Source organism: Schistocerca nitens, chromosome 2 (assembly GCF_023898315.1).
Source record: "Schistocerca nitens isolate TAMUIC-IGC-003100 chromosome 2, iqSchNite1.1, whole genome shotgun sequence".
Classification (NCBI taxonomy): Eukaryota; Metazoa; Arthropoda; class Insecta; order Orthoptera; family Acrididae; genus Schistocerca; species Schistocerca nitens.
The window spans coordinates 736122886-736144382 of record NC_064615.1 but is presented as its reverse complement, the minus strand read 5'-3'; the positions used below and the strand labels follow the sequence as shown (position 1 = coordinate 736144382).

The 21497-nt window shown below is 44.0% G+C and overlaps 1 protein-coding gene across 3 annotated transcripts in view; it reads left to right on the top strand.

The window, feature by feature from the left end:
- Positions 1 to 21497, top strand: part of LOC126236948 (acetylcholinesterase-like) — a 184080-nt gene that overhangs the window by 85614 nt on the left and 76969 nt on the right. Inside the window, exon 1 of one of the 3 annotated variants that reach the window (XM_049946643.1) lies at positions 923 to 1071. The exons of the other annotated variants lie outside the window; for them this stretch is intronic. Coding sequence (XP_049802600.1) covers positions 967 to 1071 — 105 coding nt within the window. The 5' untranslated portion in view covers positions 923 to 966. Of the gene's footprint in view, positions 1 to 922; positions 1072 to 21497 lie in introns of those variants that run through there. 3 annotated transcript variants of the gene reach the window in all.

Here is a 21497-nt window from a genome sequence, read left to right as displayed (position 1 = left end):
CTGCAAATATATAGACATAAAAAATACAGATATAGAATGTTAATACCGTTTGTGTTATTTAAAAAGTCTTAAGAGTTTAAATATAAAAATTCGGAGGCATTACTTTTCAGCACGCTCTCATACCTCAGTGCACCGCTAGATGTTTCTGTCTTGAAACAGCGTCTGTGGTTTCTCGCTGAAGGCTCTGCGACTTCAAAACAAAATTAATAAAACGGTGGTTTCAGGTAGCAACTACTGGTACTGAAAGGGTTGAAGGGAAGCGAAAGAGCGACACAGGCAGATGTAATATCATCTGTCAACTCTGAGGCGATATGTAGTCTGGGGTAAAAGATAAAAATCTTCTTTCGCCATAACAGATCACCTGCGTACAAAGATCAGGAACGCAGTTTGACAGTGAAAAAACTGAGTAATATCAATCGTGAATCGTTAATATGTTTAACATACGTAACAGATTTCTCACATTTTGAGTCCATACCAGTAGATGAATATTTTCTGTTTTTTCTACAACCTCAAGAAACGTGATAGCTTACTGGGAACACCTTAAACTAAGTGCCTTGACCTAAAAGGGGACGCCATGAAAAAAAAAAAAAAAAAATAAACTACTTTGGGCCAAAAACGCAGTCTTCGACTGTCGAATCATGAACTTTTCACACTGTTTTCATATGAGGAAACAAACGGTTGTTGCGAAGTACAAGTGGTCGTTCTATGCTCGCGCAATCTGCCGTTTGCCAATAGTAGGATGTGGTTGTGCGTAGGAGCCCCTATCTGACACCGGCGGTCAGATGAATGAATTGGGCGTGTGAAGGACACTCGGTGCAACGTAAGGAATGGCACGATGACGCCAGTATGAGTACGATAGCTGATGGGGGGGGGGGGGGGGGAGGGGGACGGGGAAACGGGACGGGGAGGGCAGCGTAAGTGGCCAGCTTAAATTGCCGGCGGCCGCCCGCCGCGCCACAGTACGACATGGCGGCGAGGGAAGCCACCACGAGAACACCCGCGACCTGCCCGAAGCTCCGAGGGTCGCCACTTCTGCTGACGCTGCTGCTGCACACCGCTGCTGCCAGACCGGTAGGCCTGCCTCTGTGACTACACCCATCACTGACGTGTCACTTGTTTATTTATTTATTTTATGTTTTCGTAATTCGCCCCTTCATTTCGCCTCCCAATATTAGGACCCTCAGGCCCTTTCTGACAACCTTTGCAAGTCGGCATTACAATATGCATAGCACTAGAGCAGTAAATAATAATAACAATGATAGTAATAACGATTACTGGAAAAAACGAAATCCCAGTGAAGGAGACCAGTGACTGATATATTGTGAATTTCTGACTGATATATTGTGAACTTTCTTTTAATTCAGACGTGAACACATTCTGTGTTACAATCATAACCTGTTCTGGCCTACATTGGCCTTCTTTAGATGCTGTTTGCTATGGGGCGGTATTCGGCGAATGAAATGTCCATTACATGTTACAGCCAAAATGCATATCACATAGGATTTTCTACATTGCATTGACAACATGTGTGATGAAAATTTTCTTCGTCGAATTTGCTAATAGCAGCTGAAGGTGGCCAATGTAAGCCAGAACCAGTTATGTTTATGTAACAGAATGTGATTGTGTCTGAATTAAAAGGAAGTTAATTATAATTATAATCTATCTGCATCCGGATCCCGCTCCAGCTACTGCCGGGTCTGGGTGCTGACGAGTCCTCTCCATTTGGCTCGGTCCTCCCACCACTTTTCTTCCTCCACTTTCTGCCAGGTCACACCTCTCCTTTCCACAGATATTCTCACTCCCATTTTCCACCGTGTTCTTGGGCGCCCTCTAGGTCTTTTCCCATCCATCTTTAGCTCTTCCATAATTTTTCGGAGTCTCTGCCCATGCATCGTCTTAATATGCCCATACCATCTTAATCTCTTTTTTTCAATTTCTTCTCTCATGCTTTCTTGGATAAGGTCCTTTGTAATCTCTACATTCCTTACTCTGACCATTCTTGTTTTTCCCTTAACTGCTTTAAGAAATTTCATTTCCCCAGCTTGTAGCCTGTTCCAGTTCCTTTCTGTCATTGTCCATGTTTGTCCGACATAGGTGACAACAGGGAAGTAATAATTCTTATACATAAGGAGTTATGCTTTTTCTGAAACTTTATGTGTTTTATTGTTTGGTAGAAATTGCCTCCCTTTTGTAACCTCCTATTAATTTCGTTAGTTATTCTTCCATGGTGGGGAGTGTTTACGTCGGATTGGCTGATGCCATTTGACGTCTGTCCTATCTCTCTGACATGGTTCGAGCCTCATTCACGTGTCTTTGAGCGTCACAGCAACATGGCCGAGTACACATTTGCAGAATACACCAACATAATCCTCCATTATGACGAATCTCAGAGTAACGGAAGGGCTGCTCGTCGCCTTTACCAAGATTGTTACGCACAATGTTCGAGTCCCTTGCATACGATTTTTGCTGCAATAACTCAACGGCTTCGAGAAAGGGGTTCCTTCACCGTCAGCCGGCGTGTTTCTGGTGATCCAAGGAGACGCCAAACACCCTAAGTGGAAGAGTCCATACCGCACCACGTTGAAGAGAAGCCGTCAACGAGTGCAAGAGCAATTTCTTTCGCTGTTCAACGAGTGGAACTGTAAAACAAGTGACGTACTTGATCACGCCTAATAAATTACCTGTAAAAGTGGTAGCATTATCAACATGTTTTCAAATGATTGTAGCACATAAACAATACATTTCTGGATTTGGATTCATATTCAAAACATTATGTACTCATTCATCTCTACACGTCGTAGAAGTTTGTAATGAGAATTTCCGCACACCCTGTAAGCTAATATATAAAGACAAGTCGTTGTTTAAAACTGTTACCAAAAATCTCGAAAAGTTCTTAACTGATTTACTTCAAATATTTACAAGGTGCTCTAATAAATGTTGAGATGAACATAAGATATATACACTGATGTCCAAAATTAAAGCACCAACGGATATTTTGCAAGTTGCGTATATTTTGCCACAAAACAGAATAATTAGGTGATTGTAAAGCAGAAACAGTGTAAAGAATACAGAACGTAAACAACTGCAACATCCGTAACAGTAGACAAAAGTGTATTTCGTTTTTAGAGATTTGCACACACATTCCGACCACTGTTTAATGTGCTCAGTATGGTGTGCGACCACCTGTGGCCACAATAAAGGTCTGACAAAAACGGGGAATGCTGTGAACAATATCATCAATCACTTGTTGAGGCAATAACACTTGTTCTTCAAGCAGAGCTGCTCACAAGTCCTGGAGAGTGGTTGTTGGATGCTGACGTGATGCATCCCGTGTCCCTAGTGGATCCCAGACATGCTTTGTGAGATTCACATCGAGAGAACGAGCAGTCCACGTTGTTGTTTGTTGTGGTCTTCAGTCCTGAGACTGGTTTGATGCAGCTCTCCATGCTACTCTATCCTGTGCAAGCTGCTTCATCTCCCAGTACCTACTGCAGCCTACATCCTTCTGAATCTGCTTAGTGTATTCATCTCTTGGTCTGTCTCTACGATTTTTACCCTCCACACTGCCCTCCAATACTAAATTGGTCATCCCTTGATGCCTCAGAACACGTCCTACCATCCGATACCTTCTTCTAGTCAATTTGTGCCACAAACACCTGTTCTCTCCAGTTCTATTCAATACCTCCTCATCAGTTATGTGATCTGCCCATCTGATCTTCAGCACTCTTCAGGAGCGCCACATTTCGAAAGCTTCTATTCTCTTCTTGTTCAAACTAGTTATCGTCCATGTTTCACTTCCATACATGGCTACGTACCATACAAATACTTTCAGAAACGACTTCCTGACATTTAAATCTATACTCGATGTTAATAAATTTCTCTCCTTCAGAAACGCTTTCCTTGCCATTGCCAGTCTACATTTGATATCCTCTCTACTTCGACCATCATCAGTTATTTTGCTCCCAAAATAGCAAAACTCCTTTACTACTTTAAGTGTCTCATTTCCTAATCTAATTCCCTCAGCATCACCCGACTTAATTCCACTACATTCCATTATCCTCGTTTTGCTTTTGTTTATGTTCATCTTATACCCTCCTTTCATGACACTGTCCATTCCGTTCAACTGCTCTTCCAAGTCCTTTGCTGTCTCTGACAGAATTACAATGTCATCGGCGAGCCTCAAAGTTTTTATTTCTTCTCCATGGATTTTAATACCTACTCCGAATTTTTCTTTTGTTTCCTTCACTGCTTGCTCTATACACAGATTGAATAACATCGGGGATAGGCTACAACCCTGTCTCACTCCCTTCCCAAGCACTGCTTCCCTTTCGTGCCCCTCGACTCTTATAACTGCCATCTGGTTTCTGTACAAATTGTAAATAGCCTTTCGCTCCCTGTATTTTACCCCTGCCACCTTCAGAATTTGAAAGAGAGTATTCCAGTCAACATTGTCAAAAGCTTTCTCTAAGTCTACAAATGCTAGAAACGTAGGTTTGCCTTTCCTTAATCTAGCTTCTAAGATAAGTCGTAGGGTCAGTATTGCCTCGCGTGTTCCAACATTTCTACGGAATCCAAACTGATCTTCACCGAGGTCAGCTTCTACCAGTTTTTCCATTCGTTTGTAGAGAATACGCGTTAGTATTTTGCATCCGTGACTTATTAAACTGATTGTTCGGTAATTTTCACATCTGTCAGCACCTGCTTTCTTTTGGATCGGAATTATTATATTCTTCTTGAAGTCTGAGGGTATTTAGCCTGTCTCATACATCTTGCTCACCAGATGGTAGAGTTTTGTCAGGACTAGCTCTCCCAAGGCCGTCAGTAGTTCTAATGGAATGTTGTCTACTTCCTGGGCCTTGTTTCGACTCAGGTCTTTCAGTGCTCTGTCAAACTCTCCACGCAGTATCGTATCTCCCATTTTATCTTCATCTACATCCTCTTCCATTTCCATAATATTGTCCTCAAGTTCATTGCCCTTGTATAGGCCCTCTATATACTCACTCCACCTTTCTGCTTTCCCTTCTTTGCTTAGAAATGGGTTTCCACAGGCCACGTTGTGCGTGTAAAATCTTCCATTTCCAAGAAAACATCAACCAACACTGCTGCATGAGGTCGTGCATTATCTTCCATCACTACGAAGTTTTGGTCCACAGTATTCTGCAACAACCGCACTCCATATCCAAAGATTTCGCTATGAAGTCTGATAGCAAGTGTCGATTCACCTGTACAATTTCATGAAGAGGTCTTCGATTGGTCAACATAAACCCTGCCCCTCCTCCTCGATATTAGTCTCTTTCCACGATGTTTTGGCCCCGAAATCGTGTTCCACGTTCCCTCCAGAGGCGAATCCGTCGGGAATCACTCTCCAGACCTAACAAGGATTCTTCTGTAAATGAACATCGGTCCACTGTTAGACCATTCAGGTGGCATGTTGACGACTCCACTTTAGACGCTTCCTTCAGTGAAAATGCTTAACAGGTATACATACAGCGGGTCTTATACCCCAATAACGGTCGTCTCTTTCTGATGTGACACGTGGTCGTCCGTGCCCTCGTCTTCGAGGTACAGTTTCGGTCTCTATAAACTGTCACCACATCCGACAAACAACGGAACGATACACATTAGGCCATCGGGCCACATCAGTTTGCGACTGTCCTGTTTCCATTCTTCCTATGGCCATCCACAGCGATTGTGGATGTGGGACTAAACGGCAAACAGGCATCATGATGTTAGTGTGGCTGTCCGTGGAGTGGAATGCCATCTTCCGTACAGAATACGATCGTACACACATTTCTTGACAGTTTGTATGATTATATCGTGAATTAGACGCAAGACGGGGAAAAAGTGGTTTGTTGCTTTAATTTCAGTCATCAGTGTATACAGGGTGTGTCACCTAAAGTTACCGCTGGATATATTTCGTAAACCACATCAAATACTGACGAACCGATTCCACATACCGAACGTGAGGAGAGGGGCTAGTGTAATTGTTTAATACAAACCATACAAAAATGCACGGAAGTATGTTTTTTAACACAAACCCACGTTTTTTAAAATGGAACCACGTTAGTTTTGTTAGCACATCTGAACATATAAACAAATACGTAATCAGTGCCGGTTGTTGCATTGTAAAATGTTAATTACATCCGGAGATATTGTAACCTAAAAAAAAATGGTTCAAATGGCTCTGAGCACTATGGGACTCAACTGCTGAGGTCATTAGTCCCCTAGAACTTAGAACTAGTTAAACCTAACTAACCTAAGGACATCACACACATCCATGCCCGAGGCAGGATTCGAACCTGCGACCGTAGCGGTCTCGCGGTTCCAGACTGCAGCGCCAGAACCGCGCGGCCACTTCGGCCGGCTGTAACCTAAAGTTGACGCTTGAAACCTCCGACGTTCAGTTGCGTGTTGTAACAAACACGGGCCACGGTCGGCGAGCAGCATCTGCAGGGACATGTTTACGATGACGACCGTGTTTACGAGTGTGGCTGTAGTGCACTGTTGTGGTTTTGCCTAGCTGTCGCAGTGTCCGCATGTAGCGCTTGCCGCTATTGTTATTCTGCATTCGTCTCCGCACGCAGACCAACTGTAGTACACCGTGTTACCAGACGTCTGTGATAGTGTAGTGTTGTAGGAACTGTGACCATGGTGTATTCGAACTCTGAAAAGGCGGCGATGATACCCATCTATGACGTCGACGAAATGCAGCTGAAGCCTGCAGGGTGTGCCGGCCGCGGTGGTCTCGCGGTTCTAGGCGCGCAGTCCGGAACCGTGCGACTGCTACGGTCGCAGGTTCGAATCCTGCCTCGGGCATGGATGTGTGTGATGTCCTTAGGTTAGTTAAGTTTAAGTAGTTCTAAGTTCTAGGGGACTAATGACCACAGCAGTTGAGTCCCATAGTGCTCAGAGCCATTTTTTAGCCTGCAGGGTGTATGCAGAACGGTACCCGGACAGAGAGCATCCAACGTGCCGCACATTGCTAAACATCTACCGCCAACTGTATGCAACAGGTATGGTCGTAGCACGCAAACGGGTCCGTAACAGGTCCGTCACAGGAGAAGCGGGTGCAGTTGGTGTGTTAGCTGCTGTTGCAATGCACCCACACATGAGTACACAGGACATTGCGAGAGCCGGTGGACTGAGTCAAAGTAGTGTCATGCGCATACTGCATCGTCACCGCTTTCAGCCTTTTCATGTGTCGCTACATCAGCAATTACAAGGTGATGACTTTAATCATCGAGTGCAATTTTGTCAATGGGCATTAACAGAGAATGCGTTGCAGTTCTACCTGTTTACGGATGAAGCGGGTTTCACAAACCACGGGGCAGTGAATCTACGGAACATGCATTACTGGTCCGTGGACAATCATCGCTGGCTCAGACAGGTAGAGCGACAGCGACCGTGGACTGTAAATGTATGGTGCAGAATCACTGGCGACCACCTCATTGGTCCTCACTTCATTGCAGGGACCCAAACAGCTGCAACATACATCGCGTTTCTACAGAATGATCTGCCAACGTTGCTCGAAAATGTCCCACTGGAAACGCGTCGACGTATGTGGTATCAGCATGATGGTGCAGTTGCACATTCCGCAATTAACACTAAGCTGACCCATGACAGGATGTTCGACGGGCGTTTCATAGGACGTGGAGGACGCATAAATTGGCCAGCCCGTTCTCCTGATCTTACACCTCTGGACTTCTTTCTGTGGGGTACGTTAAAGGAGAATGTGTACCGTGATGTGCCTACAACCCCAGAGGATATGAAACAACGTATTGTGGCAGCCTGCGGCGACATTACACCAGATGTACTGCGGCGTGTACGACATTCATTACGCCAGAGATTGCAATCGTGTGCAGCAAATGATGGCCACCACATTGAACATCTATTGGCCTGACAGGTCGGGACACACTCTATTCCACTCCGTAATTGAAAAAGGGAAACCACGTGTGTACGTGTATCTCACCCCTCATGGTAATGTACATGTGCGCCACTGAAAAAGACCAATAAAAAGGTGTTAGCATGTGGACGTAATGTGCTGTTCCAGTCTCTTCTGTACCTAAGGTCCATCACCGATCCCTTTGGATCCCTACGTAATTCGGTGCTCTCCGATACACACGATCGAACAGCGGAGGAGTGGTACTCAAGCGTCAACTTTAAGTTACAATATCTCCGGAAGTAATTAACATTTTACAATGCAACAAACGGCACTGATTACGTATTTGTTTATATGTTCAGATGTGCTAACAAAACTAACGGGGTTCCATTTAAAAAACGTAGATTTGTGTTAAAAAACATACTTTCGTGCATTTTTGTATGATTTGTACTAACCAATTACAATAGCCCCTCTCCTCACTTTCGGTCTGTGGAATCGATTCGTCAGTATTTGATGTGGTTTACGAAATATATCCAGCGGTAATGTTAGGTGACTCACCCTGTATATGAGCATTAGTTACATTTGAGATTGGACGTTTTGAGTTGGTTTTGGTCAAGAATGCCGTTAAGGTAACATATATGCCATAATCAACACCTCGCTGAGTGTGAGCGAAGTCGGGTAAACAAGGACTACGAGACGCTCGATCTTCCTTCTGCGATATTGCAGAATACTTGGCAGAAATGTAGCCATTGTACACGATTGCTGACAGCGGTGGTTGCGGGAATGTATGGTCGCAAGAAGACCAGGATCTGGATGGCCATGTGGCACTACCGAGAGGGAAGACATAGTTTTCGGGGCATTGCTCTGGAGCATTGCACTGCATGTGCAGCAGCAATTTGAGCAGCATTTGGCACCACAGCGACACAGTGAAATGTTACAAATCTGTTACTTCAAGGACAACTCCGAGCCGGACGCCATGTAGCGTGCACTCCACTGACCACTAACCACCGCCATCTGCGACTTCCATGGTGTCAAGCGAGAGCTCCTTGGAGGGCAGAGTAGAAGTCTTTTGAGTTTCCTGATGAAAACTGGTTCTGCCTCAAGGCCAGTGACGCCCTTGTGTTGGTTAGGACGAGGCCAGTTAAGGGCGTGCAAACAACCCGTCTGTGTGCTAGACACACTGGACCTACACCAGGAGTTATGGTATGGAGTGCGATTTCATATGGTAGCAGGAGCACTCTCGTTGCTATCTCACACATCCTGACTACAAATTTGTACATCAATCTGGTGTCTCTACGTGTCGTGTGGCATTCGGGAGCAGCATTCCAGGGAGTGTTTTCCAACAGGATAACACTCGCCCACACACCGCTGTTGTAGCCCAACGTTCTCTACAGAGTGTCGACATATTGCCTTAGCCTGCTTGATCAACAGATCTGTCTCCAGTCGATAGGACATCATCGGACGGCCAATTCCAGCTTCATCCACAAACAGCATTAACCACCCCTGTATTGACCAACCAAGTGCAACAATCATGGAACTCCATCCTACAAGCGCCGGCCGAGCGGTTCTAGGCGCTTCAGTCTGGAACCGCGCGTCCGCTACGGTCGCAGGTTCGAATCCTGCCTCGGGCATGGATGTGTGTGATGTCCTTAGGTTAGTTAGGTTTAAGTAGTTCTAAGTTCTAGGGGACTGATGACCTCAGATGTTAAGTCCCATAGTGCTCAGAGCCAATTGAATCTTCTTTTTTTGTCCGAAATGTTCACACGCCACGGCCACGTGACTGCGGAAACAGCTCGACCACTGATGCCGGAGGCTGCACACTCCTCAGTGACCGAGCGCGTAGTATGGTCTCGCGGCTGCGAAGAGGGAGAGCACGTGTGGCCGGCCGAATGTGCGAAGTACGTCTCGTCTCGTAGAGCGCCAATTTATTCGCGGGCACGACGGGACGGAGCGACCGGTCGGCACCTGTTAATGCTAAGCGCAAATTGAGACGGGTGTATAATGCGTTCGTCAGAACAGTAAACCTGATGTAAAGAAACACAAACGCGATGATTGGTCAGAAGCCGTAGAACACGTATACCGGTATTGTTACGCTCTTGGAAGCAGGTCCTACTTATGTATCAGATACCTTATTACTAAGTTACGTTAAATGGAACTTTAAGATATTCACATGTATTAACAGCCATCATAGTTTTTCTTAGTAAAGTCGTGTACAGCACAGCCGCTGCAGCCTTGTGCTCTGATTGTCGCACTGTTAATGCGCAGTATAAAAATGGCTGAGGCTGCTTTCTGTTCCGTAGTATAAAACACGCGCATGGAACACGGTTAAAAAGTGCCGAGAAATAGGCTGTTCTTAATGTTCTCATAAATTTACGGAGATTATCGGCTTTGAAGTTCTTCCAGCGTTGTATGTAATGCAGATAATAAATAAATATTTGTTAAACGTATAACGCAGTCGGTAGCGTAATGGAATGTAAACTGAATGATGTACTTATTGTGTTGGCTCAAATCTCTCCAGTGTCGTTTTTTTTTCTCGTTCAATTTGAAATACCTACATAAAACTCATCATCATTTTTCATTAATTATGCACTTCTTCTTGTTTCTAATTACATATTAGACGCCAATTTCCTGTTTCCATTTCAAATACAAATTCTTAATTATCGAAGTTTTATGAAAGTGTGTTCATAAAAGTTGTTTAAATTACGAAAACATAGCAATTTGATTTTTAAGGCAAAAATTAAAAACCAAATCTCCTTTATTTGAACTATTTCCATCGTTTTATATCCTAGAAATATCCTAGAAACATGAAAGACAATCATTTTCACAGCATCGAGCACATCATACAAATGCTGCATTTTTACATTTGCTACTGTACCATGACAATATGAACTCAGCAGAACTGATCTGGAGCCAAGCTGCGGGATTTGGCCCGGGGAGTAACAAGACGGTTAAGCTGCCAGACGTACTGGAACTAACGCACGCAGATTTTTCACACGTCACTGCTGAACGCTGGCGGGTATAGAGTGGCTCGTCATAAAAGAAAAAGAGAAAATGCGGCGCCTGGTTGGCTTCGTGAATTCTGTTGTTGATACGATCGTTATTAATGTAGCAGGTGATACTTTCAGAATTGAAATGTATTTCTTGGATTCGGATAAGGAAGGAACTAAGAGATTACCAGATGACTTACTGTAAGTAATACCTTCAATGGCTTCAATATTTAACTATACGGTGAAATCCTTCAATACTCTCTTACGTTACACACACCTTATGCAGAAAAATTACCCTGTGGTTAAGTCAGGAATTTTCGTCATTCTTGTTTCTAATTACAATAGTATGTTAGCTAAAAACGATAATGCGTTGCGGTTTTCGTCTAGTCGTATAAGGAGCGTATTGTGGGAGATTTGCAGTGTATTACTCGTATTTCATTCTGCTTATAAATTAAATGACATTCGAAGCTGTATTGCTCCTCTGCTCGTGTCTTTTTACGTGTGAACTGCAGCTGGCCTCGTGACTGGAGGCTAGCTGTACCAGCTGACCGGCCAGTGCTGTCCAAGTTAAAAGCGCCGGTAAAGCTGTTGTCCCGTACTAACGCTACGTGAAACGGAAATCCAATGAGGTTCCAGCAAACGCGGAAGAATACATAATGCAATGTTTACATCACGTTCATTCTTATGATGAACGGATTATAGCACGTGTTACACTAAGGGCGGCGCGCACGTTCCGCACATGTCGCGCCGGTCCTGCGCCTATTGAGACGCGTACACATACTTCGCAGGCGCCGATTGGCGACGTTCTGCGCTGCCTGTAATTTTTCTCAAACGATTTTACAGAAATTATTCAGTGAAAACATTTGATTTTTGCCTTCCTTGTACCGTTATACGTCACCTTCGTGGCGAAGTTCCCATTATCTCGCTAGCGGTCATACTTATTGTAATATACACAGTTTTGTAAGACACTACGCAGAATTCAGAAGGGTTGCAATGGCAAATAGGCTGTGATTTTGCGTTTGGTGCGTATTACACCATATGTTGCTGCGTATGAAACTTAGCTAACATATTAAATTTTTGTTTAGACTTGGGAGGAGGTCTCTATCTGTCTCGGAACTCGAGAAAATGGATCCTATGTAGCGCATTCACTCCCGATCTCACACCCGTGGGAATGAAATATTCACATCTCTCATATCTCCTAAACCGCTCGAGATATCGAAACAAGAATTTGGCGAATGATGGCACACAAGGAGGAGAGTACTTTGCTAGTTCGTAAACACACTGAACTTCCATATCTATGGCGATATATCAGAAGTTGTACTTTATATTTTATTTTTTTCATTTCTGTTATTGTAATTCTTTAAGAGTTATCGACAGCTAGTGAAACAAGAGTTTCCTAGTATGAAAATAAACATGAAATTTCTTCTCTTGTGTTTCCGCAAACCCACACAATGAGGTTTTTCGCAAGCTATTGAACTCTCTGGTCGCCAATTACTTGTTTAATGAGACCCTATCTTTCAAAATTCTGTCACAGCAGCGTCTGCAAAAATAAGTTTATGCAAATTTCAAAAAGAGATGTTTAGTACGAATCCTGCCGCAGGCAGTTTCTTTTGTAGACTGTCATCATTATTTTTATTAAGTTAATTGTAGCTGCGTGGTGTGACACACAACTTTATAGGGTGAACATTATATTAATAAAACCAACGAGCTCCCGGGACAGATTCCTGACTAAAAATGGAGGAAAAAATGTGATGTACATGTGTCTGGAAATGCATCGTTCTCACGGTAGGTGGCGCTGACGAATGGCAGTTCCTCCGTAAACGTGCCACTTGTTTCTTGTATGTTGCAGGCTGTGTAATTGGGGTTAGGTTGTTTGGGGGGAGGCGACCAAACAGCGAGGCCATCGGTCTCGGGAAGGATGGGAAGGGAAGTCGGCCGTGCCCTTTGAAAGGAACTATCCCGCTGGCATGTACCTGAAGCGATTTAGGGAAATCACAGAAAACCTAAATCAGGATGGCCGGACGCGGGATTGAACCGTCGTCCTCCCGACTGCGAGTTCAGTGTGCTAGGGAACGAGCCGAGCTGGCGTCAGTAAAATGCCAAGAAGGTGAAAAACGTCGAGAGGCAGCACACTTATACTAAAACAAGTAACGTCACAGACACCAACCACATCACACATTTCAAATCCTTTTTGGGCATATATGTGATCATGGGTCCTTTCAGACATGCGAACGTGCAGGGAGACGAACCCTACTGCAAGCTCCAAGCAAGGGCCCGCCAACATGGTGTACGCCAAAGCACGATTACGTGTATCCTGCATGACAACCGCTACTATCCCATCACCTGCAGTCACATGGAAGCCACTCTGAACATCTGTTGTGACGTGGATACGATGACGCTCTGTACTACGTTCTCGGGAAATTTGTTGTCGTTGCACACATACTCTCCATTTCCAGACACATGTTCATAGGACCTATTTTCCTCCATTTCCAGTTAGAAATCCAACCCTGCAGTTTGTCGGTTTTATTGGTGTTAGCCCTGTATATATTGTTTCAAAAGATGATCCCAGCCCCGGGGAACATCCTTGTTGATGGCATCCATACATCCTCAGCAGAATGCAGTCCTACATCCCATAGTATTTTTTTTCATTTCTCTGTCGTTTATGCCAAAATCGAGTGTGAAAATCCAGTTGGATAATTCTCACAGGGTTATCGTGAGGAAAACTACACAAAATATTTACTTAGTGCAGAAAATTGTTGTGCAAAAAATTGTTCCCCGTGTGCGGAGTCCTCGGTCAGTACTCAACGAAAAGATCGGCTGGAGTTGGGGCATTACATCTCTAAGGCACATTTTGTTGTTGATGGGATTTACTTGGACAAAGGTGCAAAATAAAAGGACTTATTTTTAAGTCTGGAGATCAACAGTCACGTTTCATTGTAGATATGAAACGTATTAAGGAAGCAAGGAGTGAAATATTTTATCTGAATGAAACATGTATTGACAGCGACATGAAAGTTGGGAAATGTTGGTAAAAGGATGATGTTGCCAGGGAAGCCGAACTAAAATTCTGAGCAAAGTCATCCACAGATGACTACCAGGGTCAGATGAAGTCCCAGAACTTTGAAAAAAAAAAAAAGGCTCTGAGCACTATGCGACTTAACTTCGGAGGTCATCAGTCGCCTAGAACTTAGAACTAATTAAACCTAACTAACCTAAGGACATCACACACATCCATGCCCGAGGGAGGATTCGAACATGCGACCGTAGCGGTCGCTCGGCTCCAGACTGTAGCGCCTAGAACCGCACGGCCACTTCGGCCGGCCAGAACATTGAGAGATGGTTCATGAATATGGTCTTCCCAAATCATTAACTGTGATGGACAACGCTTCTTACCACAACAGACTCGTGGACAAACCACGCACGCAATATGACTCGAGGATGCTGGAATGGCTGCAGAAGAGGAATGTTGAGTCAATGAGACCATGAGGAAGCATGTCCTTTTCTCTTTAATTCAAGAAAACAAACCTACGAAGGAGTCCTATATGGTCGACTAAATGGCGAAAGATGAAGGCTACACAGTTCCCCACTTGCCTCCATATACTAGCGACTTGAGTTGGGAACTAGTATCGGCAAAAATTAAGAGATCGTTTAGAGAGCGAAGTACTTCTGGCGATACGTCAAATGAAAATTTGTTTACGATTGCCAGCTAATCCCTTCTGGCAGTAGCTGCTGAAGACGTGCAAGCATACTGCAGGAAAGTCTGGCGTTTGGAAGAATATTATTGGAGGAGCGACGGTGTTGTGGAATTTGCGATCGATCAATTCATTACTGATTGTGCCGAACTGGACGATAACAGCAACTGTTGAGCAGATGAGGAATGCAATAAGACAGATTCAGTGTCATTCGTGTGTTTTTTCTAGTTATTATATGTTTCATAATGATTTATCTTTTATAATTATGTGTTGCATATGTCAATAAATGTTCGAGATGTTTATCACTCTTTCTTATTGCTGCAATGTAGCTTATATGTCTGGCTCATTTAATTTCGAATTGTCTGTGAGAACTGGCATGGAATTAGTATCAGCGCGTACCTTGATTTCACACAATAATATCAATTACGATATCACGAATCTTGTAAGCATTTGTTACGCCCCTGTTTTACTCTGTTTTTGATTTAGAGGATGCTGCCGCCGTGGCAATAAGTAGCAGTTGATATAGCGGCCAGCAGGTGACACTGTCAGTGCCTCTTGGAACATAAATTTATTTGTGACGATAAGTACGTTGTCAGTACTGCGTTACGTAGTCTCGACATGGTCTTCCAAAAGCTTGCTTCGTCCGCTCCCTGCACCCGCCACAGAATCCGTTCTTCTCGTTGTGAACAGAAATTATATGACGGAGGCGGAAGGGGTGGTGAGGGGGGTGTGAGGAAGAGGTGAGAAAGCTAAATCGATTTTTTCATACGGTGGAAAATTCCAGTGGTCCTTTTGAGACTTTTTAATTTCAAAAATTGAAGACCTAAAAGTATTTCTCCTCTCAGTTATGTGTGCAGTATTTCGACATCTCAAGAAACTTTGTGGGTGGTTTCTAAACGTTGGAAGTTATGGGCGTTGATAGCAGTTTGCAAATGGCTCGGAGCACTATGGGACTTAACATCTGAGGTCATCACTCCCCTAGAACGTAGAACTACTTAAACCTAACTAACCTAAGGACATCACACACATCCATGCCCGAGGCAGGATTCAAACCTGCGACCGTAGTGGTCGCGCGGCTCCTGACTGTAGCGGATAGAACCTCTCGGCCACTTCGGCTGGCAGCAGCTTTCAACAAACGGGTTTGTCTTGGTCGCAGGGAGAACTAGCCGTGACTGCCGACAAAGAATTGTTCGCACTGTAGAATCTGAGATGTTGTAGTATCTCTTCGGACAATATTAATCAACAAAGGGCCGTCAACTTGCTTGTGAAATGGAAACTGCAAAAAATATGGAGGTGATACAAGCCATGTATCGACATTCCCAGTTTTGACTGTTCTAAATTTCACTAACAGCATTTCGTCATATGGCGTGTGATGCATGAGCGAATGTAACTTCCCAGCGTAAAAATAAATAGTATTCTAATACACGAGGAAAGCCGAGTACCAAGGATGTTTCTTAGCACCGATATTTCGAAAACTGCAGGCGCGTGTCTGGTGAGAGAGAGATTGCTAGCAGAAAATATTCTTCTAGTCACTCAGCTCTTAACCAGTCTGCCAAGACATAAAGAAAAAGTAGTTAGCTGTTGCATTATTTAACGCCAGCTCCCAGCCCTCGTAATCCGCTTTAAAAAGCTGCGCTATTGCATCACTTATTTTTTGAAGGAATGTTTAGCAACAAGGTGAGGCTTTGACACAATGCTCTAAGTACTTCGTAATTTGACTCTGTCTGCCTACAACTAAGTAGCACGATTTTCTCAAATTACCATACCGAAAAACACCTACTAGCTGTATAGAAATCTTTGTGTGCTCTCACAACGACGAGCAAAACGTCTAGGTTCATAATAAAAGCAACAATGAACACAAACTAACTTAGTGCTTCTGCATGCATGCCACTGTCTTGCCGTTGGGAACTAAATCCAAGCAACACCGCGTTGCACTGGTCTAGTTTCTACCAGCGAGTTTAGATAGTCATTGTGCACAGCTAGTTTTAAGTAAAGCACATTCTGAATTCTTATTGGTTGTGTTTGTCTGTGTGTAGTTAGTCCTCTGGCTGTGATGCTTATGCTGTTGTGAGATAAATTACTCACAGCCGCCGGCCGGGGTGGCCGAGCGGTTGTAGGCGCTAGTCTGGAACCGCGCGACCGCTACGGTCGCAGGTTCGAATCTTGCCTCGGGCATGGATGTGTGTGATGTCATTAGGTTAGTTAGGTTTAAGTAGTGCTAAGTTCTAGGGGACTGATGACCTCAGAAGTTAAGTTCCATAGTGCTCAGAGCCATTTGAGCCACTTACAGCCGTCTCCCACATCAGCCATTCCGTACTTGTCTGTCTGAGGTTTAAACTGACTTCAGAACAAAATTATTAGTGACGTGGAATGTTAACAACTTACATAGTGAAATGTCTTCCTGTTATTGCACACGGATATGGCCAAAGGTTAACTAGGGATGGGAAAATTGTCCGGTTAAAACCGAGAGCGATATTTTAGTTCCGAATAACTGGTATTTTTCGACATTTTTATGGTCTCCATTATATCAGGTTCTTTCGTTTTTTTGGTAACAGCAGAGTAAAAATACCGGCATAACAGTTTGCCTTAACAGCATTGCTTAAGTTTTTAGTTTTTAAATAAAATTGTTATTAAAATATGAGTAGTGTTGATTCGTACAATTTTAATTGCTTTGAAATCTTGGGTTATTTAAGAAATTGGAGAAAGCAGTCAGCATTATTTTAATAACAACGCCTACAGTCAGAAACTAGTAACAAACACACGACATAAGAATTGGTACGGTACTGCAGACACAGTAATGTACCTGTTGTCGTGTGGCGTAGCCTATTAGACGGATGCGTGTACGGGCAGTGAGCCCGCAGCTGGTCTGTAGAGTAGTTTCCCGCTGTCGTCTTCAGACAACAGTTGTCTTGCAGAATAGTATCATCCCTAGTTGGGAAGTATTTTCGACGTTGCCGTAACAGTGAAGTACACTGACCCATTTGTATAAAAAGATTAAGAACGCTGGAGGCGCAACCAAGTTGCGGTATCATATGAGGAGAAAACGTCCTTATTGTTCCGCGGAAGGAAACGCAGATGTGATTTATTTACCCACAATTCTTTTGACATGCTGTCAAATTAGGATAACAACTGAACTCTTGATTTTGTGGTTGCTTCAGGATGAAAAACTAATACCATCCGAAAGTTAAGATGCATAGATGTCATCAACTTGTGACCTTTCGTTCTCCTTGTCGTCGTGCCCGTCATTCTCACCTTCGCAATCTTTGCAGAAGACAATGAGACCGATTTCCTGCAGCGGCCTCATTTCATTCTCTGCTATGTGTTAGGACGGGTAGTACGAGATGCGGGCTCGTTGGAGTTAGGTTCTTTTCAGCCAACTGCCAGTGACCTGGGAGCCGGTCAGTGCACTTCCAAATTGTGAATAACTTAGGACAAGTTACCACTTCCGGCATTTCCTTTACAACTAAGGAAAGCCTCCGATATACCTTAGCTGGAAATATGGCATTAATCCCACACCGATCGTGATATCCTACTCCTTCACTTTCATTAGAATTATTCAATCTTTGTTCGACGTCGACGTTTATTATCTGGAAGTAATAAGAATAAAAAAACGAAAATCGGTAATTTCAGAAACCGGTTATTTTGAGCGCTTTTAACTACCAGGTTAAGCTGCAGACGAAAGGAACCGGTGTAACCAAAAACCAGTTGTTTCAGCTATAACCGCCATGCGACGGGTTAACCATCAAAGTCAACCGAGCGACACGTGTCGTGTAACCAGATTATTCCAGTGATTTGCAGACATGAAGTCATTCTCAGTGGAACAAGGGATTGTGGTAGACTTGTACAAATGGTTCAAATGGCTCTGAGCACTATGGGACTTAACTTCTGAGGTCATCAGTCCCCTAGAACTTAGAACTACTTAAACCTAACTAACCTAAGGACATCACACACATCCATGCCCGAGGCAGGATTCGAACCTGTGACCGCAGCGGCCGCGCGGTTCGAGACTGTAGCGCCTACAACCGCTCGGCCACTCCAGCCGGCGATAGTAACATCGATTACCAGTCTGTCCCTGTGACACGAATTCATGATGAACTAATTCTTTAAAGTCAAAGAAAACTATCAGCATGGCTTTGACATTTGATCTGACTTGACGAGCTCTTATTGGTCTTGGAGAACCTTTCCCGACCCATTGTGAAGACTGATCCTTGCTCTCAAAACCGTTACCGTAGATCCACGTCTCATCTCCGGTTGTGATTCTTTTAAGGAACACCTCGTTCTCACTTGCGCGATCCAAAAGCTCTTCACGGACTCCTGGCCTAAGGTCTTTCTGGTCTTGACTCATGAGCCGTGGGACGAACTTGGCGGCAACACGATTCATTCCAAGATGCTGTGTCAGGATTTCATGACATGATCCAACTGAAGTGTTATATTTGTCTGCAGTCTTCGATTGGCACGCACAATAACGTTGACGTTCCTGACGTGAGCACCGTCGGTAGACATCGATGGGCGTCCTGAACAAGTCATCTGTGACTTCCGTCCAGCCATTTTTAAACCGTGTGAACCATTCGTAACATCGAGCACGACGTAAGCACTCATCACAGTAGGCTTCCTGCAACATTGGTAAGTCTCTGTAAAAGTTTCCTTGCCGGCCGGTGTGTCCGAGCGGTTCTAGGCGCTACAGTCTGGAACCGCGCGACCGTTACGGTCGCAGGTTCGAATCCTGCCTCGGACATGGATGTGTGCGATGTCCTTAGGTTAGTTAGGTTTAAGTAGTTCTAAGTTCTATGGGACTGGTGACCTCAGAAGTTAAGTCCCACAGTGCTCAGAGCCATTTGAATCATTTAAAAGTTTCCTTGAGTTTCACGCAATATTAAATACAGATGCCTTGTTCCTTTAATTCTGCCATCTCGAAATTCACAAACTGTGCGTTACAACGTTCAACAATTAAACATCCGTCAGTTACACATGAAACACAGGCTTGTGCAGGGATGCCAACCACATTGCGCTCCAACACGCCGTTGGTGCGTAATTACGATTGTTTCTGAATTTTTTGAAAAGAACTTCATATATAAAAGTTTTGTTCTGCTTCTGTCGAGTAGCATCCCCAACATTTTGCTGTTAATAGCCATAGAGAAATTCTCACGGAGTGCTGGACAGAAGTCTGCAGAAGCCCCCCCCCTCCCCCCCCAAATGGACTGAGTTTTTATAGCTGACTAAATGTAGGTTCTAACATCTCTTCGGGCCTAAAAGTGATTAGGTGATTAAAGTCGTTAAGACAAATGGACCTCGCGCTTCTGGTCAACTTGTACAACACAGCGAGTATTATTTTTTGGTATGTACGGAAATGATTCAAATGGCTCTAAGCACTATGGGACTTAACATCTGAGGTCATCAGTCTCCTAGACTTAGAACTGGATAAACCTAACTAACCTAAGGACATCACACACATCCATGCCCGAGGCAGGATTCGAACCTGCGACTGTAGCAGCAGCGCGGTTCCGGACTGAAGCGCCTAGAACCGCTCGGTCACAACGTCCGGCTTATGTGGAAATAAACAAATAGATTTACCAACCTCGTATGTAATCCAGCAACGATTATTGAAATGACCTTCGTCAGTAAATGTGGCACGCTTAAAACTTTATGAGAGAAGTAGTTCTGTATCGATAACTGTATGAAAAATTTCCAAAATCGCCAGAGTCTGCAATTTCGCACGCAGACAAACGTCCATAAAAATTTTCCATTCGGCTCTCTGAAGTTACGTACAAGAAATTATCAGCGCCCTCTGTCTCTCGTGTTGATACAAGGAACGTAACGCCTCTGACGTGAATTTGTGAAATTTTTCAATATTCGTGCTTACAGTGGACGCCGTTCAAGGATAGATACAACGCTCCTTACTTGCACATTTTTCTCTACGCTCGCTGGCGCTGGTACCTAAAGCTACAGCATAGAAAGCCTCTTTAAACATCTGCAGTCGGTGTCTAAAAATCATGATATTCCATGCGTACCATTCCTAAGTGCACTTGCAGATTATTTGTAACACTTACTTAAAGGCAATGTTGTCTCACCCTTGTGAATCTGAAACAAAGTAAACTGCAGGTATTCTGTAGAGTCCTAAAATTTTATCTGAAATTATGATTGGGGTTGGGTTGTTTTGGGGAAGGAGACAAGACAGCGAGGTCATCGGTCTCATTGGATTAGGGAAGGAAGTCGGCCGTGCCCTTTCAAAGGAACCATCCCGGCATTTGCCTGGAGCGATTTAGGGAAAGCACGGAAAACCTAAATCAGGATGGCCGGATGCGGGATTGAACCGTCGTCCTCCCGAATGCGAGTCCAGTGTCTAACCACTGCGCCACTTCGCTCGGTCTCTGACATTATGAAGACAGAACAAAGAGTGAGGCAAAATTTGATCCTTCGTTCTTGAAATCGAAATAATTTTATGGACTTCGCCGAGTGTCCTGAAAGAAACTAACAGATTTTTTGGCGTTTTAACAGAGGTAATCCGTTCACAGTATTTTCCATGTATTAGCCAATTGATTGTGGATCAGAGAGAACCTTCGTAGCAGAGTTTATACAAGACATCAATTTAATTGGTGTCGAAGGGTATCGGCTTAACACTTTTGGGTTGCTTTGGGCATTACTTACGCTGGACAGAACAAACATCGCTTCAGCTACCTCATGTATTACGGTACCCTTTCCGTGTTCAAGTTCTGACGATGTTTATCGACTTTTGGATTACACGTTCCATGCAGGCAGCATACTGTTGCATACCGGAACGAATTTAGAACGAATACTTTGCTCTGTAACGGAGTTTACGCTGTAATTGTAGGGGGGAAGGGGGGTAATACAGACAGAAATGCAACTGTGCTGGTGGATCATAAACCGCGTCTGAGTAGCTCAGTAGTGGTAAGAGCATTGCCGAGAAAAGGCAAGGATTCA